General features: G+C 34.4%; 1 protein-coding gene across 1 annotated transcript in view; it reads left to right on the forward strand.

Moving 5' to 3' along the window:
- Positions 1-12,705, forward strand: part of LOC118182764 (glycine receptor subunit alpha-2-like) — a 249,424-nt gene that overhangs the window by 31,759 nt on the left and 204,960 nt on the right. The window contains exon 3 of the mRNA XM_085826111.1: positions 1,966-2,045. Within this exon, the coding sequence (XP_085682237.1) occupies positions 1,966-2,045 (80 nt within the window). The remainder of the gene's footprint in view (positions 1-1,965; positions 2,046-12,705) is intronic.

Below are 12,705 nucleotides of genomic sequence, written 5' to 3' on the forward strand. Positions count from 1 at the left end.
ATATAATCTTTAAACTAGGTCTTGATGAAAATCAAAACAATTATGTTTATCAGGTAAAGGTCAAACTATGCTAATGTAACTTATCAAGTGAACCATGTAGCTTTTATTTGCCATTTCGATGTACTAACTGTATATACAACCATAAGCGTATTAAATTAACGACGGGACTTGAGCAGGCAGAACATGCTATGATTTTACCCTCTAAATAGTGTCTCTTTTCTACCTCATTTGAATATCACTCGATCTAGAAATTTACATTCTGGAAGGAAAGTGAGAAGCAAGGAGGATAGGAAAACGAATTAACATAATATACCTGGTTAGTAAAATAAAACAGATCTTAGAAGTTTATTAGATTTGGATTTTTTGAAGCAGAAAAGTTGCGAAATCAAATATGCTTCCGCCGGAATTAAGAAACACGGATCACCCACGAGCTAAGATTTTCACCACAACAGTATGGGAAAATGCAATAATTGCTTATAATTTTCCCTTTCGATCAATTACAACTGAATGGTCTGAGCTATCGAATGATTAATTTAACATTTCCCAGCTTCCAAATTTAACAATGTATTTCGTTTTTTTCGAAGAAGGAAGAAGGTCATTCATATCAATGTAATCCTATGAAACTTAATCTGATTGAAGAGCGAAAGTTGCAACAACTACTTTTATTCTTCAAGAGCTATTTTAGCTAATAGCTAATTAGAATTTAAATTAGTAGTTATCTACGGAACTGACGCACATTAATATAAAACATAAAACCAAAGCAGAAAAACTTCGCATGGCGTAGATTTGGCACTAAAATCTCTGCTGTTTTCTCTATCGTTTACGCCAACTTGAAAGTTGTTTTCTAATATTTCCATTTAGCTGACAGTTCGTTTAGCTTAAAATGCATTTAATTTGCATCATCACATATAACTTTACGATTAGTTAACAAAATGTACATTGGTCTGAACCATATCACGATGTTTTAATAAAAATTTTTATTCTTATCTGATTAAAGGCTGTTTCTAGCGTACATAATAAGAAATAATATAAATATCTTTATTCCATTGATTCAAAGATCATAGATGTCAAAATTAAATAGATAGGCAAACTTAAATCGGAGTAAATATTGTAAGAAAGGTCTGTCGATTTCGTTGGTAAGTAGTTGGTCTCTTTTCAGAAAAAAGAAATGCAGCAGTGGGAGGAGCTAAACGGTTTTTACATAGAAAGCATTGAGTGGAGCAAAGAGAAAAGGAATGTTGAGTGATCTTCCGAGTGAAATAGCAATGAATCGTTACAAAGTTAAGATATTAGGATTTTGAAGAAAAACTGGAATTAATTTCATTAGCAAAGGAGGAATTTTTGTTAATCGGAAAGGGTTCAAGGAAATTCAGTTTACTTATCTGAAAAATCTTTATGCACATTTACGCAGATCCAAAACCAAAATTGATTAAATTGATTAAAATTATGATTAACAATGATTAACTCCCAAACGAATGTTTTTCCCAACATCAGATTCACATTCCTTGCAGAGAAATTTCAATGGTGTTTCAGTCTGGCTGATGTATGTCAAACTACACTGACAGGATATGCTATAAATTCCTCAAGAAATATACGTTTTGCAATATAAGCATTCTCATTATGTGCTAAAAATTCACAACTATATATGCAAGAGGACGATACAAATAAATATAATATCTACCGAAATTCTGCATTTGCAGTACATAAATCCAATTTCTTCAATCAAGATTGATTTTAATATACTATTTACTGCAAATAAAGCGGGACAGATTTTACTGCAATTTACTGTTCCAGTTATTAATGTAGTTTTTTCATGTAATTTTGTAATTTTCAATTCAGTGAATTTAACACTTTGAGCTATTTAATTTTTAATGCTATGAAATTTCCTAAAACTTGCTGCCATTATAACTAGCGATAACCATATGACCGTCAACATAAAGTTATTGTTTCTTGTTTACTTTTTAGGTCAGAAAGTTTAGAGTTCGATAGCATACTTCCAGACAACCCACAAGAATATGATAATTTACAGCCGCCCAGAGAGAAAGGTAAGATTAAGAATTCCTGTTATATTCAATATTTAAATCCACAGTTAAAGGCAAAAAATATTATCATTATCTTTCATACACTTAAGTTGTACCCAAAGGTCCAATTACATGGACTCAATTTCAAAATAGTAATAATATGTGAAAATAATAGTATATTATACCTAAAATTTAGTCCTTCAATTATGCTTAATTCATCAGTTGGTTTTCATTATCCATTTACGTAATCTGTCGACGATCGTTATAACGTAATTCTGAGGACGTAAATTGTGAAAAATGTGACATCTTTAATTATTGGGTTGTTTCAGTTCAAATGGTCAATTACTACGTAGTTCTCATTTTGAATTTACTATTATACAAGGCTTGATTGCCGCATAGACAGACGATGCCCAAGACTTGGGCTTCATTATCGTCCTAGAACTCCTCATAGCCCTATTGTTCTTGCAAGAAGTTGCATGAAACGAGAATTAGATGCCCTCGAAATACTACTGGGCTTTGGCCTGGGTCCTTAGACTGCATTAATCGCGCTCATATATGGTATGGTAATTCCATGCGCCACCAAACAAGTACAACCATGGTGATATCATTATACCACCAACTGGCTTCTGTTTTCTGCCTACAATGCAATGTTTGCAGTTTAACCTTTTAAGATTCAATTCCAAATATACGGAAACTGAGATATAGCATTTAGAGAAAGACGGCAACTAGTAAGTTGAGCGCTTGGTTCACAAAGTGATGTAAGTTTCTGTAATGTGTCCATTGTTTGTAATCATCACTCAGTTACCCTGCACCATTGATATTATAGAATCTAATCCACGAAAAACTTTCCGGAAGACATAATGAAAACCGAATAACTTAAAATGTGCTTACACCTAGCAGGCAATAGTAAATTAAAAATCCTTGATAAATGGACCACCTTGCAATGCTGAGGGCACCAGAAGGTTCTTTCCTTTTGTTTACCCTAGACTGCATTCAGAGTCTTTCCTCTCTATTAATTTAATGTTTCTCGTTTTTTATCTGGTCAAGGTGAATTTGAAACTTACCTGTTTCGTTCTAATCTGATATCAAATAATTTAAGTGAATTTTAAAACTAAAGTACCTCAAGATGTGGAGCATTTGATGTTTTTCATTTCCTACCATTGATGGCTCTAGATTATGCTTGCAGAACGATTTGAAAGTGTTCGTGACTTGCTCGGTGAACTTATCTATTTTCATGATGTCCAGACTACTGTTCTCTATTTTTGTTCGTTTTATTTATGCACGTAATGTTTAATGTTTCAGTTAACTTACTTTTGGAAGCCCCGTGCTGTATATCTGTGGAGCACGGGGAGATTGTATGTGTTCAAAACAACAAAAAATAATACAGTATTTTCTAATCGTAGAACACAAAATAGGTCATTCATGATTATTTTTTTGGTAAGCACGAACAAATAAAGCCGAATACTCCAATGCATGGGGATCATATATAACAAGTGAATCCTTTGCTATCTTGCAGATGATCTACTTGGCAGGACTTTTAAATCTCTGCTAAATGACAATTTTATGGCCTTTACGGAATCGGAAAGGTTTCGCAGGTGGTAGGTCTCATGTTTGCTTCTATTTAGATTTCATATAATCTTTCCTTGAAAACGCACATACTTTATAAATACCTGTCTTTTTCGGATGATAATTATAAATGATAATTAATTGATGATATTTCTTTTTGTGACCAACCCTTTTATTTAGAAGTCACTGAGTGCTTATTAGTACTAACTAAAACTTTTGTAACCGCTACTTTGCCCAAAAGAACGTTTTAAATTTAGTGTTATTTTTTATCTTAGACAGCTAAGCTATGGAAAGATAACAAGAAATATGAGAAACATATAAATTGAGTTGTAACTTCTTTATAACTATACTTCTTTAACACAAAAAGACAGTTCTGAAGTACAAGTAGAAAGCCCCAGAGACAGAAAACTAAGCTCCAAAATGCGACGGTATAAACCATCTCATATTAAATTCTGTCATCTGAGTATACATGTTTTCGCATTCGAAGCGAAAAAAAGGAATAAATGAATTCCGCACTGAAATCCCATTTTGAATTCCTAACTTTATTGTCTGTTTATTTTTCTCACCCCATTGTAAAGAGAGTCTTCTCACAGTTGCTGTTACACTTATTTTTTGCTCGTAAAACTTTTCATATTTTGTAACCGTCTCGCATTTCTGAATGAATTAATGTGCAGAATTCGTAAAATAAATAAATTCGTCTACTTAGCTAAGATATATACAACAGGTATATGATGTCCAGTAGCAGCTGTTTGAAAGTTTTGTATTAATTTAAGAAAGGTTTCTACCTGTTAGTTTAGAGAACTGAAATATTTGCCTGAATATTTTGCATGTTTTCTTTTGTTATAATTTTGTCCATATTTATAATAGGCCTAATTATTAAAGCAGAAATTAGACTTTGAATTCAACATTTAACAGAATTAAGACGAATGATGATGTCGCTGTATTACAATGACAGGCTGACGAAAAGCTAATTTCGAAATTTTAAAAGTTGATTCACTTTTTAGCTAAGTACAAAATAAAATATTTTGAAAAAATTTCGGCATGTGTTCAATTTATCTATATTAAGTTTTAAATCCTTCCGATATTTTTGAATGCTTCCATTCACATATTTTTCCTTTCATTCTCAATTTAAATTATTTTATATCTATTTTATCTCTCTAATGTATTTCAGTTCTGTCTGTAGATTTAAATTTTAATCTCTGCTTTTCTAGAATTATTGACGTTATTCATATACATTACATATATCTCGAACATATCACGAAATAAAATAATATTTTACTTGGAAACGACGCAACAAACATTACATATATATATATTTGTTAAATTTATAGCATAGTGTGCATAAATTTATAAAAATATCTGTTTTGAATGAATATGTGTGTGTAATAAATTTACATTTGCTGTACGTGAACCGCTCTTTAAGCTTTCAAAACTAATTCTAAGCTCTTAAAGTCTAACAGAGACAAACCTTAAATTCGTCTAAACATACTTTCAGATCTGAGAACACATAACCTATTAAAAAATTTCTTATTTTATCAAAGAGGTGGTGTAAAAGCAGGGAGAAAATATCACAATTCTGACAGAGATCTTCAGTCAGTTGCATTGTATTACTTAGATTTCAGCAAAGCACATGAGCGCTATCTGCTTAATAGGAGGGATGGTTTCCTAAAGGGTTTTTTAAGCATTACCGGGTCGTATTTGCGTTACGAATGGAGAAATTAACGAAATTCGAGAAACATTGTTAGCATAAAGGCAGGAAAACAGCCTATCATAAATTTGGTCGCAGTTTCGGACCCGGAGAAGGCATGGGTTATTATAAGAGTGTAGTGCGGCATATGGAACACTTAAAATATTGTCGAGTTAAAAGTTATCTGAAGAAGTTATTGAAAGAGGAAGAAGTGTAGGAGACCTTTGAAACCGTCCCCTGGTGGATTCTCCTTCAGACCTGGGAAAATGCATATCGACAGACTCAAATCTTGTCTCGTCCCCTTGAAACCCTCATGGACTTAATCTAATGTTACGCTCAGATAACTGACATTATAGAGTCATGAGGATTATTTTAAAGCAAGAGACGTGAAAAATGAGCAATTGCCAGTACTCGAAACTGGACATCTCGAATACGCGCCCGTGTGGTAACTATTACGCTACGAAGGCAGGCAGAAAGCAAGGAGAGAATGCCTTATATATTTTCACGCTTTTTCGGTTTCTTTTTCCTGCTAACTGCAGCAGATGTTTCCATGGATATGCATTTTAGATCTTTTCAAAAAGACCGTCACCAGATTCTTTAAATTAAACATTTTCTAACCGAGTGTGCTAACCGTTACAGCATGAACGCATGCAGAAAAGAGGAATAAAATACCTTATAAGATAGGTCACGATAGCAACGAAACTTACCATGCAGATAGACTGTGCTCATAGGTTTAAAACCATCTCGAACTATCAGTGTTCTTCGATTGCACCGCTCAGCTGCTAATGGGATTAGGAGATGAATAGAATAACTCTCCAGAGGACTGTAGCATATGATAATTACCACTTACTTAAAGTAGCCGAGATACCGTTAGGCATTTCCAGTCCTCCTATAGATTAAATTTCAAGGGTTGGGCAAAAATATGGAAACACCTTTAAAAAAACATGTTTCTTTGCTTAATATGGTGTAGGAAACCCGTTGGCTTCCAAAACAGCTTGCAATCTTCTCGGAATGGATAAATACAGTTCCTGTATGTTTGCCAAGGGAATATTATACCATTCTTCCTGCAAAACGGTGGCAAGTTCAGATAACGATGTTGGCGGTGGATAACGAGAACACACTTTCCGTTCCAATGTAGACCACAAAGGTTCGATAATATTCAGGTCTGGTGACTGTGGTGGCCAGGGGAGATGGGACAACTCATCCTCGTGCTCAGAAAACCAGTCCTGGGCAATGTGAGCTGTGTGAACAGGGGCTTTGTCGTCTTGGAAGACAACATCACCATCGGGGAACAAAGTTTGTACCATGGGATGAACTTGATCGGCCAAAATGTTCACATTAAGTCTTGGAAGTCATGTGCCCTGACACAGTTATCATGGGGCTAGCAGAGAACCACGATATGGCTGCCCAAACCATAACAGAACCCCCTCCATGTTTCACTCTTGGCAACAAGCAGTCTGTATTATAGGCTTGAGATGGCGTTCCCCAGACGTAAACTCGGTCAGAAGTGGGAAACAATGTTCGAGAAGACTCATCAGACCATATTACTCGCTTCCACTGCTCTATAGTCCAGGCTTTATGACTTAAACACCACCTTTTCCTGTTACGGGCATTAGCATCATTGATGAGTGGCTTCTCAATTGCAGCACGGCCAGCAATTCCCTGTTTATGAAGCTCCCTTCTAATTGTTTTGGTAATCACAGGGTTCGGTAACATAACATTCATTTCAGCAGTAACTTTTGCAGCTGTGGTCTTCTTATTTTTCGTCACAATTGCCCTTAATGATCGTCTGTCACGATCACTCAGGACACACTTTCGTCCGCGCTGTGATTTAGCAGACGATGTTTTTCCGCTTTTCAAATATGCGGAATAAATCTTCGATACAGTACCTCTTGAAACACTAAACACCTCGGCTACCTTGCTTACGGAAGCACCTACCATACGTGCTCCAACAATTTGCCCACGTTCGAAGTCTGTTAACTCTGACATAATGCAATGACAACCTCACATAACAGTACTCCGACAACAACTGAACTGTTTAGCACATTTACGAAGTTGTATAGGTGGCGTCAGTAGTCAAAAACGACAGCGCCACCTACATATTTCATTAAAATCAATCTTTCTTTTCAAACATGCATTTCACAAGGTGTTTCCATATTTTTGTCCATCCACTGTATGTGCTGTAATACCCAAGAAGGCTTATGCCTTCATGAAATATAACAAAATCAAAATTATTTTTACATTCAGAATAACGCATGTAGTTATTCCAACGTTAAGTTAAGTACACTCACTTCCGAAAGTTAAGCACGAAGGTGTACAATGCAACAAAATACACCAATACTGCTTTGATTGTCACAACATTCGGCAGGAAAGTAGCATATATATTTATGCATAAAACAAAATCAATAATTATATACAGAAATGAAAACAATATTAAATTTTTGTAAGTTATCAGATAATGACATACTGGAGACTTAAGCAGAATTATGTATAAAATGAAAATAAACAGCATAAAATGAAAAAAGGACATTAATAGGGTATGTGACACCCCCTTATCTGTATACAAAGTTTACAATGCTTTCAATTAGGTGGTCAACCACCGCAAAATTAAGCAATCGCCATTCTTCTTGTAGAGCAGTTTCCAGCTCAATAAGAGTGGCTGGAGGTGGTAAACGTGAGGATGCAGCACGGCCAAGAGCATCCCAAAGATTTTCAATGGGATTAAGGTCGGACGAATATGCTGGCCACGCAAAACACGCAATCCCTTCACTCTCCAGGTAGTCATCGACGATGTCAGCTCTATGCGGACGTGCGTTATCGTCCATTAAAACAAACGTAGGGACACCTGCTGCAGCGTACACTCTCACAATATGTTCGATACCGGACAGCCGTCAAAGAACCCCGTTTAAAGATGTGCAGGTCGGTGCGGTATCCTAATGAAATCCCTGCCCACACCATAATGCTTCCGCCTCGGTATGCGTAATGTTCGGTGATGTTTTGGGACTGATTTCGTGTTCGTTGTTCACGCCATATCCTTATACGCTTCTCATCTGTCTACAGAGCAAATCTTGACTCATCAGTAAGCATGGCATTGCCCCAGTCAGAGACATTCCAATTGACCTGTTCCCGGCACCGCTGTAATCGTGCCTCTCTTGATTGGATGGATAGAGGAACACAAACTCGAGGTACCCGGGCGTACAGTCCACTCATATGTAATCTTCGGCGTACAGTAGCTGCAGATATCCCCTTACCAATGGACGCTGTAACCATAGATGTCACACGTGTGGAGGTCGCTCAGCGATTCCGCTGGGCTACAATAGGAATATATCGATCTTCCGTGGGGGTTGTAACCCTTGATCGACCGGCTACGGGCCTTCGGACAACTGTCTGTGTGGTTTGGAATTGTTTCCATAAACGTAAAATTACAGAATGATGAACGCCGAAGAAAAGAGCAACATCTGTGATCGACTGTCCTGCTTCAATGCGCCCCACAGCCCGCCAGCGCTCAGAATCTTCCATTCGTCTTCTGGAAGTCATAGAAACACGTATGTCTTGAAAAGAAATTGTACGAAAATTTTAAACACCTTTTATCAGCACTTACAATCAACTTCTGTAACCCATCATAAAGCTGGCTTCTTATAAGACTGCCTTTTTTGCATATTTCTTGACATGAAAGCGCGATTGGCTGTTACCTAACATATTTGCATACTTCCATCTACTCTGCAGCGAAATGCATCTTCTTCAATTCTGATTGGCTTACGGAAATTAGCATTTCCCTCTCCGTGCTTAACTTTTGGAAGTGAGTGTATTAAGTAACACCTAAATCTTGATTGTTATTTTCTTAGTTCAAACTATTTTATATTTGCTAAATTCCGCAAAGGCCAAATTGACAAGATATTTTATTGACTCTGACAAGTATCTTTTCCCTTTCCGAATATATTATTTATGATGCTCTTTGCATTCTTAAACTTATTTCAGTAGCCTGCTGATAAGAAAAGTGGAAAATATAAAATACCTGAAACATATGAAGAAGAATTTTCCAAGCTAATGAACACGCTTTTGAAATTTTATTTTATCTTTTCTTAAGTACATATGATTATACTAGAAAGGGATTTTATAAAATCCTGCTTAAACTATTTGAGTGTTATTTCAGAAAAGAACATTATATCTCATTTATTGAAATGAGGGGCCGATATGAGGCTGAAAAAACTTATATTTCCTTTTATGTGTTAGAGATAACAATGTATAAAGCAAACCAAATTAGTTTAATTTTTTCCTTGGTTAGAAAATCAGCAGTAGTTTTTATATGCAGTTTTTTACAGTCCTGAATCATTATTCAAATACTCAGATTATCGTAATGATTATTATCTAATGAACTAAATTCAGTAATGAGGAAAAGAGATGAGGAGAGAAGACTATTGAGTGATCATTGATCACAGTGAGGGTATTAAATAAATTAATACATATTCCAATTAATGACTTTAGAGATAGTAACGTTATTAACAAAAGTAGAGGGATTTATAAATATAGTTACGTAATAAATGCTACATATTGAGTCAAAGCTAAAGATATAACGAAAAGATGGGATACAATGACAGGCTAAGTTAAACAATATGAAAACAACAAAGATTAAACAAAATAGTATTTGAATGAGGTGCGAAACCTTTTTGTTTATTTCCATTAACAAAAAAGAAAATGTGTAAACAAACTTTTTTTTTTTTTAAAGTTTATATCAAAGCAAACCAAGTAGTGTAGGTTTTAGGAGTTTAAGATCAAAAACGGTCATCAAGGCTAAGCTTACAGCACACAGCTAGTCAGCATATTATTCATCAACTTCATATATAGCAACAGCAAATAAATGCATTTTCATAAAAAAATCAAATTTTTCTGTTTCTAAAGTGCACCATATCTTCTTGACAGCCACCTTTAATTTTCAAAAAGAATGATTCTGCCTTATTATGCTATATAGGTACACGTTACGTTCCCGAACGTCAACGAGAATGAATGAGGTCAGGTATTCTTTCAAAGCATGTTACATTTTGCATTGTGAGGAAGATTAAGTCGAGTTGCCACCCTCTTGAAACCTTTTCATACTGAAATTTCCTATACTGAGTCACGAAATGGCAGATAATTTTGCTGAGGTGTTTTTCTATTAACTAACCAATTTTTCTTGCCTTCAGAAACTGACTGGATGCTTAACAAATGAAGCCCGATGCTCCCAAAACCATTAAAGATTTAACAGTTTCTGTGTTTTAGTGTAACATATCTTTGTCTCTTTCAATAAGTAACTAACCCATCTCGATATGCCGTGCAAGGCATATCGAGATGGGTGGACATTAAGTTAAACTTTAATGTCCAAAGGGCATGTGCTTGTGAGCCCAGTTTCGTTGCTCTTCATTGCGAACGGTCGCTTTAAAAGGGTTTTTGAGCTAGCTTTATAAAGCTTATTTATTTCCAAATACCCTGATACATTGATGAAATTGTGTCATGAGATTCGTGAATGCTAACGATATTCTGATTTAATGTATAGACCAGTGGTTCTCAACCTTTGACTAAGGCGAACCATCTAAACAAAAATTGAAAAGCTTTAGTACCGCCACTACAATGATTACATTGATTACACTTACAATGATTACTTTTCGATTTCTCAATGGAAATCCTAAAGAAAGTATATTTTGCCATTCTCTTCTTATATGCCCAGAGCTAGATAAAGAGTCTCAGAAACGTTGTGAGATAAATAAACTATATTGGAATGCCAGAGCTTTCATGAGCTCCTTGTAAAGACTACATCTCTTATATTCCTTTCATTGTTGTTTAAATTTTTAACTTTTTAGTTTTTTCCCGTGCTCATTTATCCCAATTCTTTATAAATGTTTGTTCTTTTGTATTACTTATCACTGTTCTTGTATGATACTTGAGTTGTTTTACATGTTTGGACTGATCTTTCCAATAAAGCCATATGTAACAATAATATATTTAGCCATTTGCACAGCCTGTCGGCTATTTGTATTAAATATGCACACATAAAAGTATTAGATTAAAAATTGGTTACCATTTTTAATTATCAAAATTTAAGTTATAATGTTTAATTCTAAAATTTATTATGAAATGTGTGCCTGTTTAAGAAAGATCAGTTTCTTTATTTGTCTGCTCGTATTTCACTTACCTTTAATGGTAAATTAAGATCCACTTTTAATTTTGTTCAGTATTTTTGTCCCAAATATAACATCCAAGAAACTTTTTATTCACACAAATAAGTTGTACAAAAAGGGAATAAAAATTTAATAGCTTTATTTGAAATGCCTTTAATTTTTTTTCTGTTCAGCCAAACGTGTTATTTTTGAAATCTTCAGTTAGATTTCCATCACAGAAAATTTCATTTGATTGTTCTTTTTCTTCACGATAATTTTTTAATTTAATTGGTAAAATTACTTTTTCACTTTGTTTCTTTGCGTACCACCTATTTTTCTTTTGTGTATCACCGGTTGAGAATTGCTGGTATAGATAGTCTTACATTAAAACAGATTCCACCGTCTATTGACAATAGTCATTATCATTACATGGACCCTTCTATACTTTGATTTGCTTTAACTTCCATCAACAGTTAGCTAAAGATATTACCGACAATTCCAAAGCCCAGTTTCTGTTTTTTATTTATGTAACAACCATAAAAATAGGAAAAAATGAGTCTCGATCAAAGGAATCGAATTCTTTCAACAAATATTTCACGTCAGTACCCACTCCCTATTAAAGAAGAGTTATTGAATTCCTTGGTTATTGAAGCAGCAGGCCAATCATTTGACTTCCATTTAGTACGCTCTACCTGATAACGTACAAAATTCCCGGTCCGGTTAAGTCCTAGCTAATGATAATACTAGGTAATTACTTTTTGTGAACATCATAAAACAGTCATAAGAAAGAAACATATAATATGAAGAAGCATGAAGAAGCATGAGACAATTTAATAATACTCAAAAATAAAATAAAAATAATTAATACAAAGCATTTGTCCTTTTAATAATTTTTCTTTCTTTATTTGGCTAGAATTTTATTTCTTGCAAGTCTTTTATAAAATAAATGACCAAAGAAATAAAATGGATTTTTATGTTTATGAGAGTTGGAATTATCTTCCTCTAAAATAAATGCGAAACAATAAGTAATGCGTTTTGAAATTTCCATCATCATATAGAATTCTTGTTAGATAATTTGCATATAGGAACAAGAGTTAGTGCTGAATGCAATCAAAATCTCAAGCCGCGTTTTTCTATTCTAAAATCGTTAATATTTTGAATTTTTATTGTCTGTAACACAAATGTAATTATTATTTTTATACTAAAGCATTTCTTTTTATTATTGCTTTCAATAAAAAAATAAAATTCGTCTTCATTGGAACGAAATGATTGGTATAACAGTCAGGCAAGCTGAGCAAGA

The sequence above is a fragment of the Stegodyphus dumicola genome, chromosome 10 (assembly GCF_044657685.1).
Source record: "Stegodyphus dumicola isolate Sdum_Otavi_A_Nest chromosome 10, ASM4465768v1".
Taxonomy (NCBI): domain Eukaryota; kingdom Metazoa; phylum Arthropoda; class Arachnida; order Araneae; family Eresidae; genus Stegodyphus; species Stegodyphus dumicola.